The following is a 26,813-nucleotide window of genomic DNA, read 5'->3' on the forward strand; positions in this document are numbered from 1 at the left end:
CATGCACACAAGCTGTAGATAAAGGCTTCATGTAAATTATGCTAGCAGCTAACTGTTGAAGCTATTAGTTAGCTTAGCCTAAGCTAAGGGGCTGCTAAGTTGGGTTAGCTTAGCCATCTAGGCTGGTTTGTTTACAAAATGGCGTCGGAAGGAAACACGTGCTATCTGGAGTGAGCACTTCCTGTGACAAGTCGTTGTCATGGGAACCAATGCACTTCAGAGTTTCAGTGAGTGAAACACAGTTTTGACCACCAGGAAGCTAAGCCTTTTAGATGCACAGATAAAGTTTAGATGAAGGACATCAATCTAACTATAATTTGTAAGGCCTTTATACTGTGAAAAGGGGAGCATCACCCAAATCTACATTTATATAACTCTGTACTGAGATTTCTTCATCAGAAACAGGTTAAGCAATCAATTCTGGTACAGTTTACATGCCGCTGAGCTGAGATTCCTTCATCAAAACAGACTTACACTTTAATACTGAAATTAGGGTTTCTCCGCTAAAATCATATTACTGCGTACACTGATAACTTTTGAAAATATGCTTAAATGTGTTAAGACTCTTTCAATTACAGTAGAGATGTCAATTCAAGCCATCACCTTATCCGCAGATCCAAACAAGCCAGCAACTAGTGAAGCAAATGCCGCTTTCGCATGTCATGTCCTATTCTGACCGAATTATTCAATGCACACTTTTAGGTTGACAGTGGTTCAAGCTCATAACCTTTGTTTAATCATGCCCGCATTCTCCACCATTATGTAGCTTAATCAGCTCTATATTCTTCCACCATTAGGAAGCTGAATCAGATCTATGAAATATTAATAATCAATCATAACTTGTTATAATCAATTATGAATATTTGGATCAGTTAATCGGGTTAACTTGATGTAGCTACATTAACATTACAACCAAATACTCGGTTCATCCCGTGAACACTCAATTTTGGTTATTAATTAATTAATTAATTAATAGAAATGTACATTTCCGGGCAAGGGAAATGTCTTTCTTACTAAGTATTAAGAGCAAGTAGTCAAAATCTATGATTAGTGACTTTAGATATGAGCTTGAGACACAGACAACTTTACATGTGACATGAACAAGACTTTATTAACTAGACTAAACATTTAAACTACTCTAACATACATATACATACATTCATACAGTTTACCAAGGGAAAGAGGGCTGAAGAAGAATACAGGAAGGCAAGAAGTTATAGCATTGTTTGAAGTTCAGCAGATCAACAGCCTGAGCAAACCATCATATTAGTTCTGACACGCTCTTTTAGAAAGGGGTTAAGGATACTTAATGTATCAAATAATGAGACTAAGTTTGATACTTGCATGTCCCATTTGAAATAAACTGTCCTGATGCAATTTGTTGAGGCTCCAGTTGATCTTTGATGTTGTCTTGATGAGAGAGAGAACCAGTGAGAGTCAGAGGATCTTGGTGAATGGGCAGTCAAGGCCGTAGGTAGCCTGGCGCACGCTTGGGAGTCCTTGGGGCCTTTAGTTTGGCATCATTCAGCGAGAGAGTGAGAGAGCACAAGGCTCAGAGAGCAAGAGAGGCTAAGAGCAGCTGAAGAGGATAAGAGTTGGTAAGATAAGAGATGAGAGGAAGTGGGCGTAGCAATTTTATACCCTCGGAAACAGGTCCCACCTCTCATTGGCTCGACCAATGAGAAGGGTTTGGGTTCCAGGCGGAATTTGGTTTATTGCTCTTTGTTGTAAAATTGCCCATTGCATGTGCAAGAAAGAAAATAGGAAATATACTTTTAATACTAATATGTTGTTGTTATCGACATATCATGTACACAGTCATTTCGATCTTCAAAATACCAAGTTATAGAGACCAAATATGCCACACATATGATTTTGGTTAACCATAGTATGCAAAGTCTGAAACATTAACCCATTAGTTTGCAAGAAAACATAGATCAAGCACATTTAAGGGAAAATGTGAGATGGCACACTAGATATATGTCAATATTTATCACATGGATATATAGAATATATATATAGGATTAACAGGGTTCATTTCTCTTTCTCAGTAAGAGAATGAAGGGAGGGTCAGCACTTCTCTGAACATTCCTTTGGAGGTCGTAAAGGCCTCCATTACTCTGGGCAGGAGAATGATTCCTTTGTTCGTCACATGCTCATTTGCATGTTTCTGGCTGGGTTTATGACGGTAAGAGATTTTGGGCTGAATGACTCAAAAGATGGCAAAACATAACGTAATATCATTCTACTGAAGATCTTATATTCGAATTTAGCTAGGCCAAATTGTAAGGTTTAATTTGATACCAAGAAAAGTATGTTTGGTACACTTAATAAGGGAATATACACTGAGGCTATTAAATATGAGGCCTCAGAGTTTAAAAACACACAACTAAACAGTTCTAACGAGTTTGATATACCTCAGAAATACACAACATACAGGGATTACACGTATTTCATTAGCAATATGCAGTTCTGTGTTTAACTGAAAAACAGACACACACACATTGTTGCGTTCAAAGTTTCCCCCTTCCTGTCCACACGATAAGCACGTGGTGAGCATGCGGATGTCACATGCGGTTCTCTGTCAATAGTTCATTGTCTCTTTGTCAATACATTTATTGTGCTTGTGGAGGCTGGTTGGCGCTATTTCAGTAATTAGGGGGGGTTTTTAACAGTAAGTTCTTGTTTGTTCGGGAATCTGTTAAGGCACTGATCCTCCGCCATACCTTACACACTATATATAATAACATAATATATAGATTAAATTAGAGCATTCAAAAGCTCCATAAAATTCTAATTTATTCATTAAATATAGTGACAATTTTTTTTGTTAATTTCTATAGGTGGCATTTTAAACTTTGAGTGTTAGTATCATTTAATGTTTCTAGAAATACCCAATATGTTGTGTGTTTGGTAGCATGCTTTATTTTGTAATGAAAAGTTATTTATTATTTAAAACAATTCTTACAATGGATATATTAATTTCTTTGAATTGGCATTCTTAATTCAGTTCTGAATGGTGCACAACTCTTGTGTGCTCGCAGTAAAGGGTTCTACTAAAATCGTATATATAATGCTCTGACTTGGAGAACTTTTCAACCGAGTATGTTTTATTTTATTTTATCAGCAAGTTTGGTCTTTTACATAATGAATATGCATGTAACGCTTGCATATTATTTCATATGACTTGTGAAGTCATATTGAGATTCTGGGTCATGACCTTTGTGAACATGTCAAATGAGTTTTCTTTGTGTGTTTTTTCAGCCTATTCCCAGCACACGGAGAACCATATCAACACCCAAAGCTATCTGAGTGAGCCATTAACCCCTGCCACCCCATCCCGCTACTCTCCTATCTCAAAAGGCATGCTGGGAGATGATGAGATCACAAGGTGAGCCATTGCCTCCCCAATTCTCTGTCTTCACAGTCATGACATCCTTTGCCATAATTTCTGGTGGCTTTTTTGTTCAGAGGCCATCTGCAAGGTTTCCATTGTGCGTTACAATTGCCCTTATTCATTAGCACTTATGAAGTGATCCTTTATTTCAAGTGAAAGTTGATCTAGCTCATGACGTGTACTCTTGAACTGTTTCTAAAATGATTGTGGCCTCTATGACACAGTCTTATCAGAAGCTATACTTTGCCCTCACGCTCTCTTATTTCCTACACTCTCATCACTTGCTCGATTTGCAGCCATCATTTTACAATCCTCCGGGAACTGCTTCTTGTTTTCTGAGAATTCTTTCCTCAGTATCACTCTCCTGAAATTGGCAGATAAAGCTATTGAAGTTTCATTTCATGCAGCCTTGTGAAGATAGCTCCATAAGTTTGGTGTTTATTCCTAGCACCTATGAGGATCAAACATTACACTATATATCTCTACCCAAGAGATAAGGGTTGCACAAGTAAGTTCTCATGTAAGTTGGGACGTAAAGTTCACACTAAGGGCTTAGTAACTACTTGTTATTTTGTAACTAAGTCAGTGGTTAATTTGGTTGCACCTCCTGTTCTTATGGCAAGACTTAACTAGTAGGTCGTAATCTCTCCGTAAAGTAATGTGTAGTCACATATTATGATGTTTACTTGTATTTATCCTATAAGCAGCCTTCATATTTGTACACAGAAGGGTTAAAGCCATGTATTTCAATTTGATCTTGTTACAGTTGATGTACAAACCTTGTTTGCTCTCGTAACTGTTAGTATATAATAAATTATATCCTCATTGAAATACGATATGTAATAAAACAAGATTTCATTAATAGTATATGTAAATAACAATATTTAACAACTGTATCTAAAACGAATAAGGGACAATAAATAAATAGTTACTTACACAACAGGCTGAAAAAACAGACATTTATTCATTTAAATATCTTATATATATATATATTGTATATGTTGAAACTTGACACTGGGCAGCGTACACCGGAAAAAGCACCGCTAGGTCGATTTCATGCTGAAGAAGTACGTTTTTTTCATAATGTTTTCTCCCGTAAATGTAAACGAGTGTAAATGCCAACATCATCATTTTTGTCAAGTATTGAAGCCTCATTGATGTCATTAAGTGAGTCTGCTTTTTAAATATTTAGTTTATATGTAGGGTTACTTTATATCTAACTTTAATGGTGCAACGCTCAAATATTTAGTAGTGTGTAAATTGTGACCTAGTGTCCATTTATGCCACAACTAGGCTAAGTTGTAACGTACGTATAGCTGGTGAAGCCGGCCCAAGATGCTCAAGGTTAACGCCGTTTCTAGTGCATACTGTATCTGTGCATAATGGTTCTGTCTGCTCCTCCTGTCCATATTACAAAACAGACTCCGAAACGGATTGTCCTATTCAGCCTATGCCATGTTGGGTCTATGAAGATCATGGTTATATTTCTGAATTGTATTGTTAATTTTAAGGACATTTTGGTTTACTTTACAAATGTGGTAGTGTTTGGTTGCCACTTTATGAACAATGTAAAATCTGGGTCCTGAAGCCAAATCAAATGAGAACCACTGATTTAGGGCATTCACACAATGCAACATATGGAAAGTCATTTGCAGTATTTATTTGACAGTTTTAAATGTCTGATTCCTCCAGAGAGCTGTTTAAGAGACCACTTCATTTAAGATAAAGCATCTGTGCTGTGGCCTGTTAACTCCTCATTCACCTGATTTGTTTTCTCATTTCGTAAGAGCTGCCCATTAGAAGAGATCAGTATTATGAGAGCCGGACAGTGCAGATGGTTTTGGTCGGACCGGGATGTATTTTGCCTGGGGAGGAATGCGGACTTTCTATAGGGACACACACATACTGACTGGTGTGCTCTACCATATTTAATCCTCTTCCAATAGGAAATGAATCCCTCCTGATTAAAAAGTCACCAAATAAGTCATGTTGATGCTAAAAACAAACAGCCTTTTTCATCACAATCTACTACTATATGACCAACCAATCTGGAAGGTCAAATTAAGTAAAACTGATATGCTTTAAATTAAAGGGGATAGTTCACCTAAAATTAAAATTCTGTTGTCATTCTCGTGTGGTTCCAAACTCGTATGACTTTCTTTGGCAGAACAAAAAAGGAGATGTTAGGCAGAAAGACTTGACATTCATTGTATGGAAAAAGATGATATGAAAGTGAAAAGTGACTGAGACTTGCATACAGCGTAACAACAAAAAAAAGAAAGCCATACGGGATTGGAACAAGAGAGCGAGTAAATCATGAGAGAATTGGGTGAACTATCCCTTTAAAACTTTAATTCTGCAAGGACAGGTATTAAAAGTACTGTTTTGTTACTGAAATATTAATGTAAATGTATTCAGACGCTCTACCAAACCTTTGTAGTTTTAAAATGTGTAAAGAATTTAAATGATGCATCTTAAACAGTGTTGAGTGAGGTTTCGTTTTTAAAAAAGAGCCATTGTCTCGTGGCTGTGCTGCCATCTACAGACCCCTAGACATACTCTCACTTTTAATTCTGTTCTGTTTCACAAAACTTATTTTCGATCCAAACAGATATTCAAATTTAATTTTTAAAAAGTTGAAGAAGAAGAAAAATAACTAAAATAGTGTTAGTTCAAATGTAATGCACCTGAAAAAAATGTAGATGCTGCTTCAGGGCATATTGCATCTCTGGATTGCAGTTCATTTTCTGTTCACTAGATGGAGATATGGTCAATGAAATTGGTCTTCATATCTTTCTTGATTAAAAATAAAAAAAAATGTCTGACATGGCAAATAATTAATGTGGAGAGTGATGTTGTTAGCTCAACTGTATGTGGAAAATGATGTTTTAAAACTATGTTTTTAAATCTGTCATCTATAGGTCTGTCTCACCTTCAGTCTGCCTGTCTATCAATCTATCTATCTTTGTCTCTTTTCTATCTATCTGTCTGTCTGTCTATCAATCTATCTATCTGACTTTTCTATCTATCTGTTTGTCTGTCTGTCACTCCATCATTCTGTCTGTCTGTCTGTCTGTCTGTCTGTCAATCTATCTATCCGTCTGTCTTTTCAATCTGTCTGTGTGTCTTTGTCTTTTCTATCTACAGTTGAAGTCAGATGTTTACATAGACCGTAGCCAAATACATTTAAACTCAGTTTTTCACAATTTCTAACATTTAATCATAGAAAACATTCCCTGTCTTAGGTCAGTTAGGATCACTATTTTATTTTAAGAATGTAAAATGTCAGAATAATAGTAGAGAGAATTATTTATTTCAGCTTTTATTTCTTTCATCACATTGCCAGTGGGTCAGAAGTTTACATACACTTTGTTAGTATTTGGTAGCATTTCCTTTAAATTGTTTAACTTGGGTCAAATGTTTTGAGTAGCCTTCCACAAACTTCTCACAATAAGTTGCTGGAATTTTGGTCCATTCCTCCAGACAGAACTGGTGTAACTTATTCAGGTTTGTAGACCTCCTTTCTCGCACACGCCTTTTCAGTTCTGCCCACAAATTTATCGGATTGAGGTCAGGGCTTTGTGATGGCCACTCCAATACCTTGACTTTGTTGTCCTTAAGCCATTTTGCCACAACTTTGGAGGTATGATTGGGGTAATTGTCCATTTGGAAAACCCATTTGCGACCAAGTTTTAACTTCCTGGCTGATTTCTTGAGATGTTGCTTCAATATATCCACATAATTTTCATCCCTCATGATGCCATCTATTTTGTGAAGTGCACCAGTCCCTCTTTCAGCAAAACACCCCCACAACATGATGCTGCCACCCCCATGCTTCATGGTTGTGATGGTGTTCTTCAGCTTGTCTGTCTGTCCGTCTGTCTGTCTGTCCTTCAGTCAGTCACTCAGTCAATCTGTCTGTCTGTGTCTTTTCTATCTGTCTGTTTCTATATCTCTATAAATCTAATTTAGGGTGTACTCACACTAGGCAATCTGTATTGTGCCCGAGCACGTTTGACCCCTAAAGTCCAGTTCGTTGAACCGTGCCTTGGCCTGCTCGGGCATGGTTCAGTTGGCCCAGGCATGGTACGCATCTAATGTGATTGCTAACCGAGACTGGAACTCAAAACATGACATCAATGATGCGACTGGGCAAAGGGATCACTTTGGTCTACAGCATAGGTGCGGTGTTTACTGGAAATTTGAGCAGATGAGATTATACAGGAGCAACTGGATAAAAAAAATGTGAGCTCAGAGATATTTGAAAAAATATGCGACTATCGTCGTGCTCGTGGATACCAAAGAACCATAGAGTAATAACGTGACAAGCTGAAAAAACTGTGGGTTCAGTATCTGAAGGTACGGATGCACTCTGTAAATCTGGCAGCTTGTCGGACGAAAAGGATAAATTCCATTGGTACGATGCTGTCAACAATTAGGCATGTGAGAGGGCTGTGTGTCACCATGCCCCAAATGAATCAAAATAGACCACAAAGTAACATTACAATGATGGACTCCATTGTGCTCTGCGAGAGCGCTTTACATCCTGTTTTCTTCAAAAACAAAAAGTTGCATCGTAATTACATATGTGTGCTCAAGTTCAGAACGTTAAGTGCAATGTGAGTGTTTGGGCATGGTACAAGGCAACTGTAGGTACACCCTTTGTTTCAAGTTTAATTTAAGCTTGTCTATCTATCTATCTATCTGTCTGTCTGTCTGTCTCTATCTGTCTCTATCTATATTTCTATTTTTTTATTTAATTTAGAGTTAAATGTAAGTATCTATCTATCTATCTATCTATCTATCTATCTATCTATCTATCTATCTATCTATCTATCTATCTATCTATCTATCTATCTATCTATCTATCTATCTATCTATCTATCTATCTTTAATTTTGAGTTTAATTTAACCCTGTGCATAGCCTATAGTTTTTTCCTTCCCCACTTATTCCAGTTGGAAGCCCCAAAGTATTACTCATTTAATTTCGCCCTGTGTATCTGTGTTACACTAAACTATATATCCGGTCAATGGATATAAATAATTGACATGTTTTCTTGACTTGCTTGCTCTGATAAAATGTTAAATGCTGGTTTTGGTTTGTAGGGAGCCTAGGAAGATTGTCCTGCATCGGGGGTCCACGGGACTGGGTTTTAACATTGTAGGAGGAGAGGATGGAGAGGGAATCTTCATCTCCTTCATCCTAGCAGGAGGGCCTGCAGACCTGTGTGGAGAACTGAGGAAAGGAGACCGCATCACCTCTGTAAGCAATTTTTGAATGCTGCTATAAACCATTTAGTTTGATAACCATTGTTTAATACTTGCATATGTTTTGCATTTGTCAGTGTTTGTTCATGTCGATATCGATAATGTATGTGTTATAGGTAAACGGGGTGGACCTCCGCAGTGCGACTCATGAACAGGCGGCTGCTGCATTAAAGAATGCTGGGCAGACAGTCACCATCGTGGCTCAGTACAGACCAGAGGGTGGGTGCACAATTTCTCTTCCAGTATTTCAAACAAATGGCATCTACATTCACATTCTTAATCTGTATTTTTGTCTTTTTTTTTTTCAATAAAAGTATGTAGGGTACAACAGGTAAAAGGCACACCTTTTAAATTTGTTTTTCAAGTTAAAAAAATATATTGATGGAGCAACATAATTTGTGTGAAAAGTAACGAAGGTTGTTTTGATTAAAATACATTTTTAATAAAGAGGTGGCAAGAGGGCCTTTACCCAACACCTGGGGTAAAAAGGTAAACCTAGGCTGTTTATAGTATTGTGTAGATATAGGGGCAATAATTTTAGGGCAAGATTTATCAACTAATGCAAATACTTTTGAGACAGCAAAATGCTTTTTTGAATAACAAATTAAGATAATGTTTAATCAAATTAACCACTTCAGAAAAAGTGAAAATTTCCTGTTAATTTGAATCACATTAGGCATTTCATAATATTTCAATTATTCTATAAACAAATAAATCTTCATCGTAAATTGATCAATGTGAGGCCACTTTGAACAATTTTCACAACAAATCTATGTCCCCTCTTATGAAAAACATTAGTCCCTGCAACAAGGGTGCTTTTTACCCCAAAAACTGTCCTTTTACTTACTGAACAGTGGTTAAAACACTTTTGATTGAATCCCATTGAATAAAACTGAAAATGACAAATAACTGTTTTGTCTCAAAATAAATGTGATAATTTCAGGGAATTACATAATTCTACAAAAATTTGCTTCATTTTAAAAATGATTAAATATTAGATTAAACTACCTGAAAATCAACCTTTGCAACTGTTGACATTGCATGCGATGACCTCATAGATCATGACAATTTTGCAAAGCATAGTGACAAACAGGTGTTTAGGAAAGTGCTTTGATATTTTTGTGTTGATATTTAGTGTTTTGTGAGAAAATAAATTCAAAAGTGCCTTTTACCCCGAGAGGCCTTTAGCCCTGTAGTACCAAAATCACTGTTAAAACAAGATAGATTTACTTGAGAAGCAAAACTGTTAGATATTAATACATTAGTGAGGTTTATGCTTAAAATAAGAAAATAATACTTGCCAATGGGGTAAGAAAACCAAACTTGTTTTCCTTTTGAATTAGGTTTGTTTTCCATCAGTAAATAGTATGGTCCTATTTTAAACAAAGATTTTTTGTGAAAACAAGACTTTTCTATCTTATCTCTTATCTTAAGGATTTTTTGATATTTTTACTGGCAAACAAGACAAAAATACTGTAATTACAGTGTATGTTAATTGCTTCCAGACTTCTGGGTCTTCCTTTTCATTTATATACTTAATTTGGTTATGTAAGGATCTGTTGTTTTTCATTATGCTGTCAAGAAGCCATATCTCTATGTACCTCTAAGCTAAATGATGTTTTAAAGGGATTGTTCACCCAAAAATTAAAATTCTCTGTATATGACTTTCATTCTTCAACAGAACTCATTTGAAGAAAAAAATCCTTTAATGCAAGTGAATGGAGATTTCTCTTTTGAAGCTCCAAATATCACAGATAATCAGCATAAAAATCATCCATACGACACCATGTGGATAATTTTGATCTGTATCAAATGATCTATATAAATGTTGCATTTATATGCTTATTCTGGATGTCTCAACCAAGTGGAGAACATGAGATTACCTCTGTATCATGTAGGGCTGCCCTCTAATAGTCAAACAAACGTTAGTCGATGAGGAGTCTTGGTCGACCAAGTTTTGATTGGTCGGTTGGTCACAGAAAAAAATCTCTACAGGAAGTGGAGAAGTCACACAGTCAGTGACGGACAAACATGATAGTTAACACGGCTCCATGCGATAGTTATTCACGTTCAAACCGACAAACACCAGTATTGTTGGACGCTAGGTGGTACTATGGGGTAATTGTCGTTAAGCAGGGTTAGGGTTAAGCCAGCATAATAAAACAAGACACCTTGATTTCAAACTTTGAACTTTATTTTTTATTTATTTTAACAAATAATTCAAATGAAACTGGAAAAAAATTAAGTGCTATTAAAATGTGTGTTGTTCTTTTGAAAGATGGCTTTACAACAGTTCTGAAGGGCAACATGTGTCTGGCAAAGAACCTTCATCTTTGCGTTCTCTACCGGTTGGGTATTTCGTTGTCTTGGAAAATACATCATGTGGGTGAATACATTTGTTTGGTTCCCTACTTCACTATATATATATATAGTGATCACAATATCCAATTACATCGGATCGCCTGAGGGATCAGTGAATATTCTTGCTTTTGTGATTTTGTGATATATATATATATATATATATATATATAAATTAGCCACCTTTCCATTTACTGTCAGCAAGTATTGGTCTAAACACGCAGGTAGAAAATTACTTACACAAATGAAGATATAAAAACAATTATAAATGTTACACATAAACAGATAATTGCAAGCACAAGCTTTGTTGATGATAATGAGGCAGCATAAACACTAGTTAAAACACAATCTAAACATTCATATTATTTTTATATCATATTACATACCATATTATATCATACAGCATACAATTTAAATACGTGCTTTAGCTGAAACAACATTTACATGTAACTAAAACTTGCTTATTAGGACATATTTCAAATTTCAATACTCTGAATCCTGGCTGGCATGTCTGGAAACAGTCCCACTAGTAAAATATGTACATGTTTATATAAAATAGCATGTCAACTAATATGTAAGTAAACCTAAATTACTTACTCATCCGAAATTGTATCCTTGGCTGGATCGGACGTTCATCGGAGTCCCGCTCTTCTTCTGAGGAAAATGTGAACTCTTCGTCACTAAACTAGGAATTTCCTCACCTGTGTATTGTGCTATCTTTCAAATATGTGGAAAAGTGAATGAACTTGATGTTTTTAAGGCACAGTTGGGGGCGTTTACCATTTGCATTGATCGCCTCAGCACATTACCGTATGAATAATGCCCTCTGCCCATGGGTGTGATCACATTAGGGATAATTATCTGAGCCAGGAGAAATTGTACATTGCTTTGTTTCATACACATTACATTGCAGGAGAATGTTTTTTTTTTTAATTTCAATTGTTTTATTTAAAAGTAGACATTTTAAGCTTTCTTTAGACAAATGTTTAATGTTTGTGTGATAAGTATTCGCAGAGTTTCAGTTCATTTTTGTGACGTGTTTCAGAAATATGCTCGCATACACAGAGACTGCTGAAAGCTCAACCCTTATTGTACAAAAGCACAAGGCTTTGTTGTTATTGTGAGTGCACACAAATAAAAGTAGACCCTTTATAGTCTCTAATGATGTCTTACACTTATCTGTATGCCCCAAAATGACAGAGTATTTTATGTTGTTTCCGCTGTAATGACGAAGAAATCCAGCAGGACGCGCTGATGCGTCCGTCGACCCCAGAGGGTTAAGTAATTAAATTAATATTAGGGATGTCCCGATACCACTTTTTCCACTTCCGATCCGATTCCGATATCGGAAATCTCAGTATTGGCCGATCCCGATCCGATACAGTGTTGTTTTTTTACATAATCAGTTTATAATATCTTTACAGTATTGTGTGGAAATAATTGGGTGTACTCTTTAATAGGCTATGTAAAGAAAAACAAACTGTTAACTACACATTATTTCAATATAAATGTATAGCTTAAGAAACACTTTATTATTAACTAGCGTACTGGCACTCCCTGAGTTCTGATTACACGCACCTGCATATCATTAGTGGCTAATCAATGACTGCATAAATAAATACCCCGCTTTCGCACGCACACACACACACACACACACACACACACTCTCTCTCTCTCTCTCTCTCTCTCTCTCTCTCTCACACACACACACACTCACTTTCTCACTCTGTGCCTGTTCTCATCGATAATATTTCTGAGACTCCAGAACTTTCTACTATGTCAATCATGTGTCTTCATTATTGCCTGCATGCATGTATCATAAAATTGTTTTGAGTTATCTCTTTCATCATATCTATACACTGTCTGGATATTACTTACCTGCTGTTTGCCACTCTGCTTAACTGAATTTACTCACAATATTTACATCACTGTTTCAATCCTCTGCTCAATAAACCCTGCTACTGAGTTCATATCTCTGCCTCTCCGTGAGTCTCCCGTGACAGCTTTAACTTTTAAACCCTCACCCTTTTTATTCACAGTTTAATTCAGCTTCTTAATTAAATTCTGGTTAAATGCACCTCCAGTGCCTTTCTAAGTCCATATTATAAGTGAACCGAACTGCTTAGCATCTACATCTGAGATGTTTGTTTGTAGCGCACAAATATTGTGCACGGGTGAAGGCTATAAATAGCCGTGCTGCGTGTGTGTAAAAGCACCATTCACTACCACGCTGAAGCTGCGCGTGCAAGAACATATATGTTTACTTATTAAACACAGCCTATTGCAATTCACAGAGCTATCACGTGGCTTCAAGTGGCTTTGAATAAAATGCACTAGTCATATGAACTGCTTTAATGGTGTTTTAACAGTTCTTTTATGTCATTTTTTAAGCTTGACCGTAACGAACATGACTAACACAGAGTATCGGATTTGGGTCGGGCTCGTCGGACCGATACCCGATCCGTCTAAAAACGTCAGTATCGATGCGATACCGATCTAGGTATCGGATCGGGACATCCCTAATTAATATCATAAATGTGCGACAACTAGTTGACAAATGGCTTAAACTAATGACTACTAGTGACTAGGAAAATCTTTGGTTGGGGGCAGCCCTAGTATCATGGCAACGCAAATACGTCACACAAGAGACCGCTTAGATTCCACCCTCTTAAGTATTGGATTATAGTTAAAAAGTTCTTAAATATTTATATTTTTTCACACTAAAAGTTATCATATTTTTCTATTTTAATTAATTTTTTTAATAAAATGTTTTTGTTAAATGTGTTCTGGTGAAGAAAGTAAGTCATACACACCTGGGATTTCATGAGGGTGAGTAAATAATGAGATCATTTTCATTTTGGGTGATCTATCCCTTTAACTTCCAACTTTCCATGGAATGTTTACTTAATGTGTGAGTGTGATGGGCTGGTTTTAAATATGGCTCAATATTTCATAATGAAGGTGTGAATTCCCACAGTGCTTTTGCATGTTTTCAGTTGTACTCTGATACTCACAAATTATGGTATAACTGTTGCTGGAACATTCCAATCATGAAACAGTGATCAAATATTAAAGCTGAATACTTAGACCTTTCAAATTATATTTATTTTGTCAACATTCATATTTGTTAGTTTTTTGGGGGGAATTGTACACTATAATGTAAATGGTCCCTCACATGGAATATTGTGCTAGATCTCCACTTCATTGGTTTCTCTAGTTGCATACAGCTCTTTTATCAGAGAGAAGCTCTCTTAAGAAGCAAACTGTAAATCGCTGAGCTTTTAGCCGAATGATTTGATCAAATGCAGCATGGTTTGAATATTACAAATGTTTATTTGTACATAATTGGGCACAGCAGAGAGCTATTTCATATTTGGCTGACTTTAATAATGATGTTGAAGTGATGTTCTGTTGGATTCAATAGAAACGCTGTGTTTTGTGTTTTGCAGCCGATAGAGAGTGATCTTGGAAAACCTTTCCAAATCTGCTGTCATGAATTAGACATACATTTTTGTGAATACTTGTAAAATGTGTTCTGTGATTAATCTTAATCTTTAAAATCCAGCCATGTCATGTCTTTATAGTCAATATGAAACACTGTTGGCAACTTCTGTAATCTGACAGATGTCCAACGAAACGTCTCGGGTTACATGTGTAACCCTTGTTCCCTGAAAAAAGCGGAACTAGATGCTGCGCTTTGCTAAGCGCTTTTGGGAACAATCCTGCATTGTGACCAGCTGTGAATATGTGTGTAACACGTCAATGAACATTGACCGGAATTTATAGCCTCAGCTGGTGAGATCATTAGATGCACCTGTGGCCAGGCTATAAATAGACGCGTCACCAGCGTGTCATCGGATATCTTTTTCTGAAGAGCAGTCCTGGGACGTCCCAGTGCGGCAAAGAAGCGCAGTATCTCGTTCCGCTTTTTTCAGGGAACAAGGGTTACACATGTAACCCGAGATGTTCCCTTTACAAAAAGCTTCACTATGATGCTGCGCTTTGCTAAGCGCTTTTGGGAACGCAATACCCACGCCGCCGCACTGGGGCTGTCCGGACCCCTACGGTTGTGAAGTGTGCTCACAAGAACACGAGGGGTCTCAGTCATGAGCTTGAGATGTCGACTCAAGGACATAAGAGCCCGGAGTAGCATGAATATCCAAACTATAAAATCTGATGAATGTGTGCGGAGAGGACCAGCCTGCCACATCACAAACCTGCTGAAGCCAAGGGTTTAGAGGAGGCGACCCCTCTGGTGGAGTGAGCCCTGACACCTACTGGCGAAGCTTCATAGCCTCATAGGCCAGGGCAATAGCATCCCTCACCCAATGTGACAGTCTGCTTGGTAGTGGCCGCCCCCCATAGCAGACAAATAATTGCCCTGAATTGGACATAAGTCTGAAGGGCACGGACTGGACAGAGTCCATGAAGTCTTTCCTGCTCCGGCATTAAAAACGGCGGGGAGCAGAAGGCTTCCAGAGTGACAGGACGTAGTGTCGAAAAAGGCACCTTAGGAAGGTAGTCAGGATGAGGATGCAGAATAGCTTTGGCCATACCTGGGGCAAATTCTAAACAGGCCGGCAAAACAGACAGAGCCTGTAGATCCCCAATCCTCTTAAGAGAGGTAATCGCCATGAGAAAAACCATCTTGAGAGTCAGAATTCTGTCAGACGCTGACTCTAGAGGTTCAAAAGGGGGTCTCAACCAGACCCTCCAGGACTATTGCTAAGTCCCATGAAGGAGTTCTGATCCTAACATGAGGCCTCGGTCGCATCGCTCCACGAATGAAGTGAGCGAGAAGAGGATGCCTCCCCAAAGGCACCCCGTCCATCAAGGCGTGGCAAGCCGAAATGGCGGCCACATAAACCCTGAGAGTAGCGGGGCATATGCCTGCTGACAGTTTTTCCTGCAGAAAGTCCAGAACTGAAACAATTTGGCAGTTAACTGGATCTGCACCATGTGAACTGCACCACTTTTCGAAGACACCCAATTTATTGGTGTAGATTCTTCTGGTAGAGGGAGCCCTAGCACTAAGAATGGTCTCGATAACCTCAGGTGACAGCCCTGTGTCCCTCAGTTGGTACCCTTCAGGGGCCAAACATGAAGTTTCCACAATTCGGGCTGGGGATGAAATATCGTCCCCTGCGCATGAAACAGAAGGTCCCTCCTGTTCGGAATCGCCCAAGGCGGGCCGTCGAGGAGAGATATTAGCTCCGAAAACCATACCCTGTTTGGCCAGCACGGCGCTATCAGTAAGAGGCAAGATCCTTGCTGGCAAACTCTGGCCAAGACTCCTGGGAGCAGAGGAAAAACACATAAAGACGCATTCAGGGCCATGTATGCGCCATCACGTCCAGACCCAGGGGTGGCTGGGTGACTGAGGGAGAAGTAGAGTAGACATTGTGCTGTTCATAGAGGTCCTCTTCTACCCTGTAAAAGCTCACCCAGATTTGTTCCACTACCTAGGGGTGGAGTTTCCACTCACCCGTCGGTATTTTCTGTCTGGACATTAAATCTGTTCATATATGGACATCCAGGGATATAAACTGCCCTGAGTGACAGGGGCTTGCCCTGGGCCCCAAGGAGAATCTGACATGCCAGAAATGTAGCTGACGTGAACGTGGACCTCCTTGATGGTTTATTTAAGAGACTACCACTGTATTGCCCACCCGCACCAAGACATTGTAGCCTCTGGAGGAAGTATTTCAGGGCCAGAAATACCGCCATCATCTCGAGACATGTGACAACCGAGCTGACTACCCTCCCATCCCCTTGAGCTGGACGACCACTTAAGACCGCTACCCAGCTCGTCAGGGAGGCGTCTGTCGTTAGCAGCCTGTGACGACGAGACGCACCTAGAGTGGGACCCAAGGTAAGAAACCAGGGTCTGAACCACATGGCAAGGGAACGAAGTACGTGGTGCGTAACTCTTATTAGCCCTAGGGGACTGGCCCTTGGATGAAATCCCCTGGCTTTTAGCCACAGCTGAAACAGTCTCATATGGAGCAGGCCCAAAGGGATCACCGCGGACTCAGACGCCATGAGACCTAGTATTTGTTGATACTGGTGAACAGTACAATCTTGACCTAGCCTGAGTTTGCTCAGGGTGTTCTGAATGGACGTGATACGAGCAGGAGACAACTGTGCCTGCATCGTGATCGAATTCCATATAACCCCCAGATAGGTGATTCCCCGGGTGGGAGAGAGAGCGCTCTTTGACGTTGAGTCTCAGACACGGAGAAACCAGATGAGCTAAGACAATATCCCTGTGCTAAACTGCCAGTTCTTGGAGCTGCGCTAAGATCAGCCAGTCATCTATGTAATTCAGAAAGTGGATGGCACACGTGCCCCGTTCCGAGAGGAACCACCCCCACAAGGCTGTGGTACAAGACTGTCAGGGTTTCTTTCTTTTAGAAATCACGACCCTGAGGTCCTGCTTCGGGGGCTGCTGAGGGCGACGAGCCTGTCCCCAGTCTTTACGAGGGGGAGCACGACTCGCCACGCTCTGCCTAGCAAAGTCGGGCGGGACTGGGTGGCCGATGGCCCCGCCTCCCTGAGTACGGCGAGGAAAAAACTGCCTGAAGGCTTCCTCGTGGCTTTTCGCCTCCTGGAATCTGGAGATAACCGTATTCATGGCGTCTCCGAAGAGACTGGAAAGTGAAACCGGGTCATCGATTGGGAAAACTCTGTCCTTATCCTTGATGCCCTAAAGGTTAAGCCATAAATGCCTTTCCGTGCTGACTAAAGCGGACATAGACCGACCAATGGCTAGTCTCAGATAAATCTGTGACCCGACGAAGTTTAGAAAAGGCTTCTTCGTTGAGCATTGCACCTGCACTCAGGTCTTTCAGTAGGTTAGCCTGGTACACCTGTAACACGGCCATAGTTTGCAGCGCAGCACCAGCCTGACCTGCCGCTAGATAAGCCCTCCGCACTAGCATGGAGGTAGTCCTGCATGGCTTAGTGGGGAGAGCGGGTTTCTTGAGTGATGATGCTGAACCCGGTGAGAGAGAGCCCGCAAGCGTCTCTTCAACCGGCGGCATCATTGAATACCCCCGTGTCTCAGCACCCACGATAGTCGAGTATAAAGACGTCGAGGGTACGTGAACACGGGAAGTAAATGGGTTCCTCCATGAGTGAGAAAGCTCGTCATGGAGGTCATCAAAGAAAGGAAGGGACTAATATAGCGTTCCCTTTTTCTTTTCTTTTTTATTATTATATTATTTTTTAATTTTTTTGGCCACCAGACAGAAATCTGTCTTATAGTTTGGAGCGTTTGGGCGGGTGGCCTCTTGTTCACGTGGCCAGTCTAGCTTTAGTCTGGCCACAGCCCGAGTAACCACCTCGATTAATTTCCCAGCCGCTTTATTATTATGCGTGAAATGTACAGAGGTTCAGCGCCCCCCCCTCCTGAAATGAAGAGGCGCCGGGGGGCGCTTCAGATTACGAGAAGGATCAGCTGGCTCTGGGGAGAGAGTGAGCGATAGGGACAGACCTGTCTCTCGCTCCTCAGCCAAATATATGCGAGAGCCCCATTATGAAAGAGTGGGCACTGACTCCCGGAAGTATGCGAGGCGAGCGCGAAGCATTTCGCCCGAAAGTATGTCGCAATGCGGGCACTCGCCCTGCCCCCAGAGAGCAGCATGCTCTTCCCCCAAACAAACAAAACAAAATGTATGCATGTCCCTGACAGTCATAGAACGTTGACAGGGAAATACGCATCGTTTGCTTTGCTTCTCCGACATTTTTACACCTTTTTCTTATATATATATATAGAAAGAGGGAAAGGAGAAAAGGTTCACTGCGCACTGCCTAACTAATTCTAAAGCCTAGCAGACGAAAGAAAGTTTCTGACAGGCTTGTGAGACACACAGCACAGTTTGCTCTGAAGAAAACGGATCTGACGACACGCTGGTGACGCGTCTATTTAAAGCCTGGCCACAGGTGCATCTAATGATCTCACCAGCCAAGGCTATAAATTCCGGTCAATGTTCATTGACGTGTTACACACATATTCACAGCTGGTCACAATGCAGGATTGTTCCCAAAAGCGCATAGCAAAGCGCAGGATCATAGTGAAGCTTTTTGTAAAGGGAACAGGATATTCAAGATATATTTTTATTTATTTATGTATTTATTTATTTTAATAATGTACACCAATGAATCATGCACAATACAGGGTACACATAGTCATGGAAAACCTGGAAATATAACAAATATATTTGTGATTATGATTTCAGGGTCTTGAGAAGTCAAGGAAAATCATAAAATTGTCTTTACATTTTTCAGGTTTCTAGTTAAATTTACTTGTAGAAATTACATTTGACATCTGGTCAAATGGTGTGGGAACCCTGACAATAACACCAGGAATGAGCATAAAGAAGTACAGTAAATAGGGTCAACTTAGATTGCATGTTGACTTAAAAATGGCAAAATGCACATGGAAGTGATAATATGCCCAGTTTGCTGTGTGTTGGTGTAGTCGTGATTTAGAACAGCTTGGCCTCTCCACCCCAGGGTTGTAGAGTCCCGTCTGGCAATCCTTTCCTTCAGCTCAGCGGGCCTAGCTTCGGTGTTTATTAGAATACCAATAGGGAAGGATGACACTCATAGAGCTCTGGCTTGAGATAGTAAAAGCAGGTCTAAATTAAGCCCCCGAAAAACTCTGTATGTGTGTGATCCGAGCTTCTCTCACTCCCCTAGCAAGCATATGCGTGTTTATGTTTCTTGCACTCTGTTTGGTGAAAGCTGTCGTCCTAGCATGGCTCCTGTCCCTGACTTCCTGTGCCTGTCACGCTCCTCCATTCACGGCCAGCACAGAGCAGCTCTACCCTTCAGCTTGGCTTTCATTAGCAGAATGCTTCATAATCCGCTCTCTTCGTCTCCCTGCATAGACTCGGAGGTGGGCAAAGATGGAAGAGTGCATTTCTACATCTGAGCTCTTCAGCTCCTGACTGGTTGCTAGATAGAAGCATTTATATTTGCACCAATATATATATCTTTCTCCTTTTATTTGTATATTATGAGCTTAATTGTTATGAAAATGTCATAATACAAACCAATTGAATGGTCCTAAAATTGGCGTCATTTACTATAAGCAAAGTATAGTTTCTTATCTCTTTTGAGCTTAAATATGATCTTGTCATTTTCTTAACTTGTTTCGTGACATCATTTCCAGGGCTTAGTATCTCACCTTCCCTTGATAGTTGTTGATGAGTCACCACTATGAAGCTTTCACTTTTCACTCACATGCTCTAAACAAAATAGCTCTCCTGTCATCGTCAACTTGTGTTACAGTGCAGGTGTCAGTTTGCAAGGCTCTGAGTAACAAGAGCACTTATTTTATTTATTGGAAGTGGTGGTGGTGTAGTGGTCTAAGCACAATACTGGTAATCTGGTAATCAGAAGGATGCTGGTTCGAACCCCACAGCCACCACCATTGTGTCCTTGAGCAAGGCACTTAACTCCAAGTTGCTCCAGGGGGATTGTCCCTGTAATGAGGGCTCTGTAAGTCGCTTTGGATAAAAGCATCTGCCAAATTCATAAATGTATAAATGTAAATGTATATATTGTATTTCAAAGTGAAAATGCATTTCAATCAATTGCTGTCAACTCCTGATGCAATTTTGCTTGCTTGAAAATAAATTCCAGTCATAAACCTGATCAACACACTCATCTGCTCAGTATTCAGTCAGCAAGCTGGAGATGGGCCGAAAGGTGTGCCCAGTAAAATGATCTCATGTGCAACCAGGGTCCAGGCTGCTCCCTGTGGGGACAGTGTGCTGAGATTAGCTCCATCTCCCTGTGCTCTTCATGCTGCAGAGCATGACAGCGTGTGTAATAAAGCATCAAACTGTGCAGATGCAGCACACATTTTGACCAATGATTGTTGGAGAACTGCTTATGGAGGCCATTGTCAAGTCTCCTGGGCTGATATGTCAGTGCTGCATGGACAAGTACATTTTTAGTTTTTTGTTTAAATTAATCTTGAGATTCCCATTTTCTGTTCCATTCAGTTGCACTCCATCTAGCTGGTTTTGAATGCAAGAATGCATCTTAAGTAAACATCCCCTAAGAAACATGTACGATCGGGGTCAGTTGAACCCCAAACCATCCTTATTATACTGAGCTTCCTCAAGATCGATTAGTCCAGTAATTACCGTCAAGGGGTATAGTGTGTGTACCACAGGGAGTACAAATAGTATGAAGGTTCAAGAGATTATTTGGAAAGATTTCTATTTCATTTTGTTAGAACATATGAAACAGAAAAATAAATATATATTATAAGTAATTGTGGTTAATCACATGATGTTTTCATAGTTTGACCCTTATGAATTTCTTCTTATGTGGAACTTAAAATAAAAACATTTTAGCTCTAAAAGCAGTTTTTTATCAGCTTCTCTGATAGTGCACAGGAATGCACAAGACATCAATATTTGCACTGAGAAATTACATACATTTTGGGTTGTTTCTCAACAAAACCTCTAATGTATGCCTTCATAAAATTCCAATATATGAGAGTCACATGGACTAGATTTATATGTTTTGGTCATTGTATTGAAAAGACGGACCAGAATATTCATTTAAATCTTTTTGTTCCGCATAATAAAGAAACAAGTCTTATAAGTTTGGAGCAGCATGACGGTAATTATTTATTTTTGGTGAACTATTTCTTTAATGAAATTATAACTTCTATAATATCTGTTAAAGGAAAGGCATTTCTCGTGTTGGTGTTTTTGAGTCTTGTTTGTGAAAAAGTTTGGTTTGGATAGCACTGAATTTAAAGTCAACTAAAGTAGTTGTTCAGGCAGCCCACAAACTAGACAGTTTTGCATATCTCTACACTGGAGGTCCTTTTAGGCATTTAACTAAATAACAAATGTTGCGCTCAGTGATTTAACTGGGATGCAGCCACTCTAAAATCTCCATCTTACAATATGAGGAACAAATAACATTAAATGTATACTGATGGTGCTGTTTGGATTGGAAATGATGCCCCTCAGGGCCAGACTGCTTTTGGAGGGATTTAACGGCTCTGAGGATCTGTGTTGGAGCTTAAAGACATCAGTGTTTGACACACACACAGCTGGGCTAAGCACAGAGACCTGCTTCTGTGACATGCTCTCTAGTTATTCACACCAAGAAATAGAAATTCTCCCAATTCAATTACCGTAAGGGAACAAAATGCTTCTTTCTTTTAATTGGACCACCCAGTCAATGGAGACAAAATTTTTCACTAGGATACTTCCAATCATATATGTAACAGCGATGTGAAGTATTGCTTAAACTGCATGTATATGGCAGTACCAAGGTTTTACAGTGCTTGTCAAAATTAGTTTAGCTTCCTTTAATGCCTTAAGGAGATGAATAAAGTATTAGTCAATATGATGTATGCACTAAGAGTGTTTAAGCCACGTACATTAGCGCTGCACTCTGACCATGACGATGAACTGAGGCAGATTAACGAAGTCTAAATCCTCTCTTGCACTTTGTTGAAATTAATGTATTCATAAGATCATGCCTGTCTGACTTTGATTTGATGGCACATAATTTTTTTTGACTTTTTGTATGTTTATTTTACTTGTTTTCTTCTATCTACAAAGCTAAATTAAAGAAAAGTTATCTGTGGCAAAAACATAGACACCGCATATGACTCTGCAGTGATTTTGTCAGATGCATTCATGTGGTGACAGTCATAACATGATGCCAATGAATCGATGCCATAGTCGGTTCCTTTCTGATACCCTTAATTGGTGTTTCTTGCAAGGCAAACATAACTACGACCTAGTCTCACCCCATTGCAGTATCATTGGTTAAGCTAATATTTTAAGTTAACTTAATTTTAAGCTTTTATATGTGAAAGAATTTTTAAAAAATGACACGCTATATCTTTTTAAGTTTTAAAACTTACTGATCTCACTGTGAATTAGACAACACTAGGTTGAAAGTTCAGCTGCTGAAATAGGTGCAGACAGAATTTCGCATCACTGCTCCTCAGTGTTCGAAGCTGGAAGTGTTGTTTTGGGCGTGGGGCATGTGAGCTTCAGTTTCCAGGTAAAAAGTCCACAGAGTGGTACCAAAAGCTAGTTGTGTTTTTAATTAATTTAAAAAATTTAATTCTGTCAACAGGCATTTTATTAGCCCTACCCCCTAACCCTAGCCCCAACATTAACCCTAACTGTCAGTGGAGTAAACATGTAATTCTAGACCAAAAATACCTCCAAAAATACCTTTGTTCATGTAAACGCGATTACTTCAGGGTAGATGAACTTTTGGAAGCATCAGGTCGATTTCCTGTGTGATCATGTTGGTTAAAAAAACATTGCTGTTCAACTTGTGCTATGGACACAAATTAGATCGCAGATAGATGGTATGGCTTGTTGATGAGAGCTGTGCTATTTTTTATTATTTTTTTCCTCCAAAGTGAACATACTCATTTTCTCCTAGGGGAGGATAAAACTGTAGATTTTAGGCAGTTACTAGGGATCGAGACAATCGGACCGACCCCATCTTACCCTGGCAGTGATTTACAATGCAAAACACCATTGCAGTTCATTGATTTAACTATGACCATTTTGCCATTTCTATATATAGATACTCTTGCTGATTATTCATCCAGCTTTCATTCTTTTATAACATGACTCAAAACATATTATTTCCTTCTGCCTCCTTTCTTTTCATGCTTTCTGAAAGACCCTTAATTGTTTTCCTCTCTTTGACACAGAATTGATGACAAAAATTTTGGAATGCTTGATAATGTGAAAAACTGTTCTACAACAGCATTGACATCATTGCTCTCAATAAACTATTCTATTTCAAAACCAACGTAATCCTAGGCTTACTAGGCTTGTGTATTGTTACCAGAGGTTTCATCGGCGTGGTCTGCTTTTAGCAGCGAGGAACCTTTAATCTTCAGACGAATGTTCTCCAGCCTTCATTATGAATGACTTCATGTTTCTATAATCTAATTATAGTTTATTTTTGCTGTTCATCACCAGAGATCTGCACACATCCATTATGTCTTATGTTTATCTATCAAGGGAAGATGAGAATGCAGAGAGAATACATTACAGCAAGATAATTTGTTATAGTTAATGTTTAACCGCTGAAGTATATGTACTGTTTGATCAGTTATTCTGCTTTAAGGAAAAGTCCACTCAAAAATCGAAATTCTGTGATCAGTTAATCACCTTTATGTCATTCCAAATCTGTATGATATTTTTTTTTCTGTGGAACACAAAAAAGTAGATGTTAGGCAGTAGTGCTGATTATTGATAGTTTTCCCAATTCGATTCTGATTCAAAAGCTTTGTTTGATTCCGATTTGATTCGATTGCTAGTCTTATGGGTATATTTTAGTTATAATGATCATTTTGTTCTCATATAATTTATTTTTACAAATTGTATTTTATCATTAGTTTTCCTTAATTTTGTTATAATTTAGCTTTTAAAATTGTACATAAATATTATTAATTGTAAGGATCTGAGCGACTTTGACAAGGGCCAAATTGTGATGGCTAGATGATTGGGTAAGGGCATCTCTAAAAACGGCAGGCCTTTTGGGGTGTTCCCGGTATTCAGTGGTTCGTACCTACTAGGGATGCACCGAAATGAAAATTCTGGGCCGAAACCGAAAATCCAGGATGCACTTGGCCGAAAACCGAAAATTTTACCTATTTAAATTATTTTTTTTTTAAATAAAATGGTGTGTATAATTGTATTAATTTTATACTTTTTCATTAATTTCATGAATTTTATGAATCTGAATTGAAAAACTACAAACCAATAAAATAAATCACACTTTTATTGAAAGTAACACCAAAATTGGACAAAAAATATATTAAAACTATATTAAATATTCTTCTTCTTTCAGTTCTGTAAAAATCAAATTTTACAGATTTTATTAACAATTATCCAAATAATGTCAAGTTTTAGAAAACTATTATATGAAAAACAACAGTCAAGATCTCATATCTTGTCATATATCTTGACATTTCTGCTCAATAAATAATAAAACCGAAAGTGCCATTTTCGGCCGAAAATTTTCAGCGGCCGAAATTTCGGTGCATCCCTAGTACCTACCAAAAGTGGTCCAAGGAAGGATAACCGGTGAACCAGCGACAGGGTCATGGGAGCCCAAGGCTCATTGATGCGCGTGGGGAGCGAAGGCTAGCCCGTCTGGTCCAATCCAGCAGAAGAGCTACTGTAGCACAAATTGCTGAAAAACTTGATGCCGGCCATGATAGAAAGGTGTCAGCAGGATAATATATATATATATATATATATATATATATATATATATATATATATATATATATATATATATATATATATATATATGTATATACACTCACCTAAAGGATTATTAGGAACACCTGTTCAATTTCTCATTAATTCAATTATCTAATCAACCAATCACATGGCAGTTGCTTCAATGCATTTAGGGGTGTGGTCCTGGTCAAGACAATCTCCTGAACTCCAAACTGAATGTCAGAATGGGAAAGAAAGGTGATTTAAGCAATTTTGAGCGTGGCATGGTTGTTGGTGCCAGACGGGCCGGTCTGAGTATTTCGCAATCTGCTCAGTTACTGGGATTTTCACGCACAACCATTTCTAGGGTTTACAAAGAATGGTGTGAAAAGGGAAAAACATCCAGTATGCGGCAGTCCTGTGGGCAAAAATGCCTTGTTGATGCTAGAGGTCAGAGGAGAATGGGCCGACTGATTCAAGCTGATAGAAGAGCATCTTTGCCTGAAATAACCACTCGTTACAACCGAGGTATGCAGCAAAGCATTTGTGAAGCCACAACACGCACAACCTTGAGGCGGATGGGCTACAACAGCAGAAGACCCCACCGGGTACCACTCATCTCCACTACAAATAGGAAAAAGAGGCTACAATTTGCAAGAGCTCACCAAAATTGGACAGTTGAAGACTGGAAAAATGTTGCCTGGTCTGATGAGTCTCGATTTCTGTTGAGACATTCAGATGGTAGAGTCAGAATTTGGTGTAAACAGAATGAGAACATGGATCCATCATGCCTTGTTACCACTGTGCAGGCTGGTGGTGGTGGTGTAATGGTGTGGGGGATGTTTTCTTGGCACACTTTAGGCCCCTTAGTGCCAATTGGGCATCGTTTAAATGCCACGGCCTACCTGAGCATTGTTTCTGACCATGTCGTCCCTTTATGGCCACCATGTACCCATCCTCTGATGGCTACTTCCAGCAGGATAATGCACCATGTCACAAAGCTCGAATCATTTCAAATTGGTTTCTTGAACATGACAATGAGTTCACTGTACTAAAATGGCCCCCACAGTCACCAGATCTCAACCCAATAGAGCATCTTTGGGATGTGGTGGAACGAGAGCTTCGTGCCCTGGATGTGCATCCCACAAATCTCCATCAACTGCAAGATGGTATCCTATCAATATGGGCCAACATTTCTAAAGAATGCTTTCAGCACCTTGTTGAATCAATGCCACGTAGAATTAAGGCAGTTCTGAAGGCGAAAGGGGGTCAAACACAGTATTAGTATGGTGGTCCTAATAATCCTTTAGGTGAGTGTATATATACATATATATGCTACCGTTCAAAAGTTTAAGGTCACTCATTCTTTATTTTTTATTTTATTCACATTTTAGGATAATAGTAAAGTAATCACAACAATGGAATAATAGAAATGGAAATATGGGAATTATGTTGTGACTAAAAAAATCCAAAATAAATCAAAACTATGTTATAGAAAATCTTCAATATATATAGCATCTTCAAACTGGCCACCCTTTGCC

The 26,813-nt window shown here is 39.1% G+C and overlaps 1 protein-coding gene across 11 annotated transcripts in view; it reads left to right on the forward strand.

The window, feature by feature from the left end:
* Positions 1-26,813, forward strand: part of LOC127654412 (disks large homolog 1) — a 217,157-nt gene that overhangs the window by 163,134 nt on the left and 27,210 nt on the right. For all 11 annotated transcript variants that reach the window (XM_052141586.1, XM_052141587.1, XM_052141590.1 and 8 more), the window contains 3 exons: positions 3,265-3,391; positions 8,504-8,660; positions 8,782-8,884. In XM_052141586.1, coding sequence (XP_051997546.1) covers positions 3,265-3,391; positions 8,504-8,660; positions 8,782-8,884 — 387 coding nt within the window. The remainder of the gene's footprint in view (positions 1-3,264; positions 3,392-8,503; positions 8,661-8,781; positions 8,885-26,813) is intronic.

The sequence above is a fragment of the Xyrauchen texanus genome, chromosome 13, assembly GCF_025860055.1.
Source record: "Xyrauchen texanus isolate HMW12.3.18 chromosome 13, RBS_HiC_50CHRs, whole genome shotgun sequence".
NCBI classification, from domain to species: Eukaryota; Metazoa; Chordata; class Actinopteri; order Cypriniformes; family Catostomidae; genus Xyrauchen; species Xyrauchen texanus.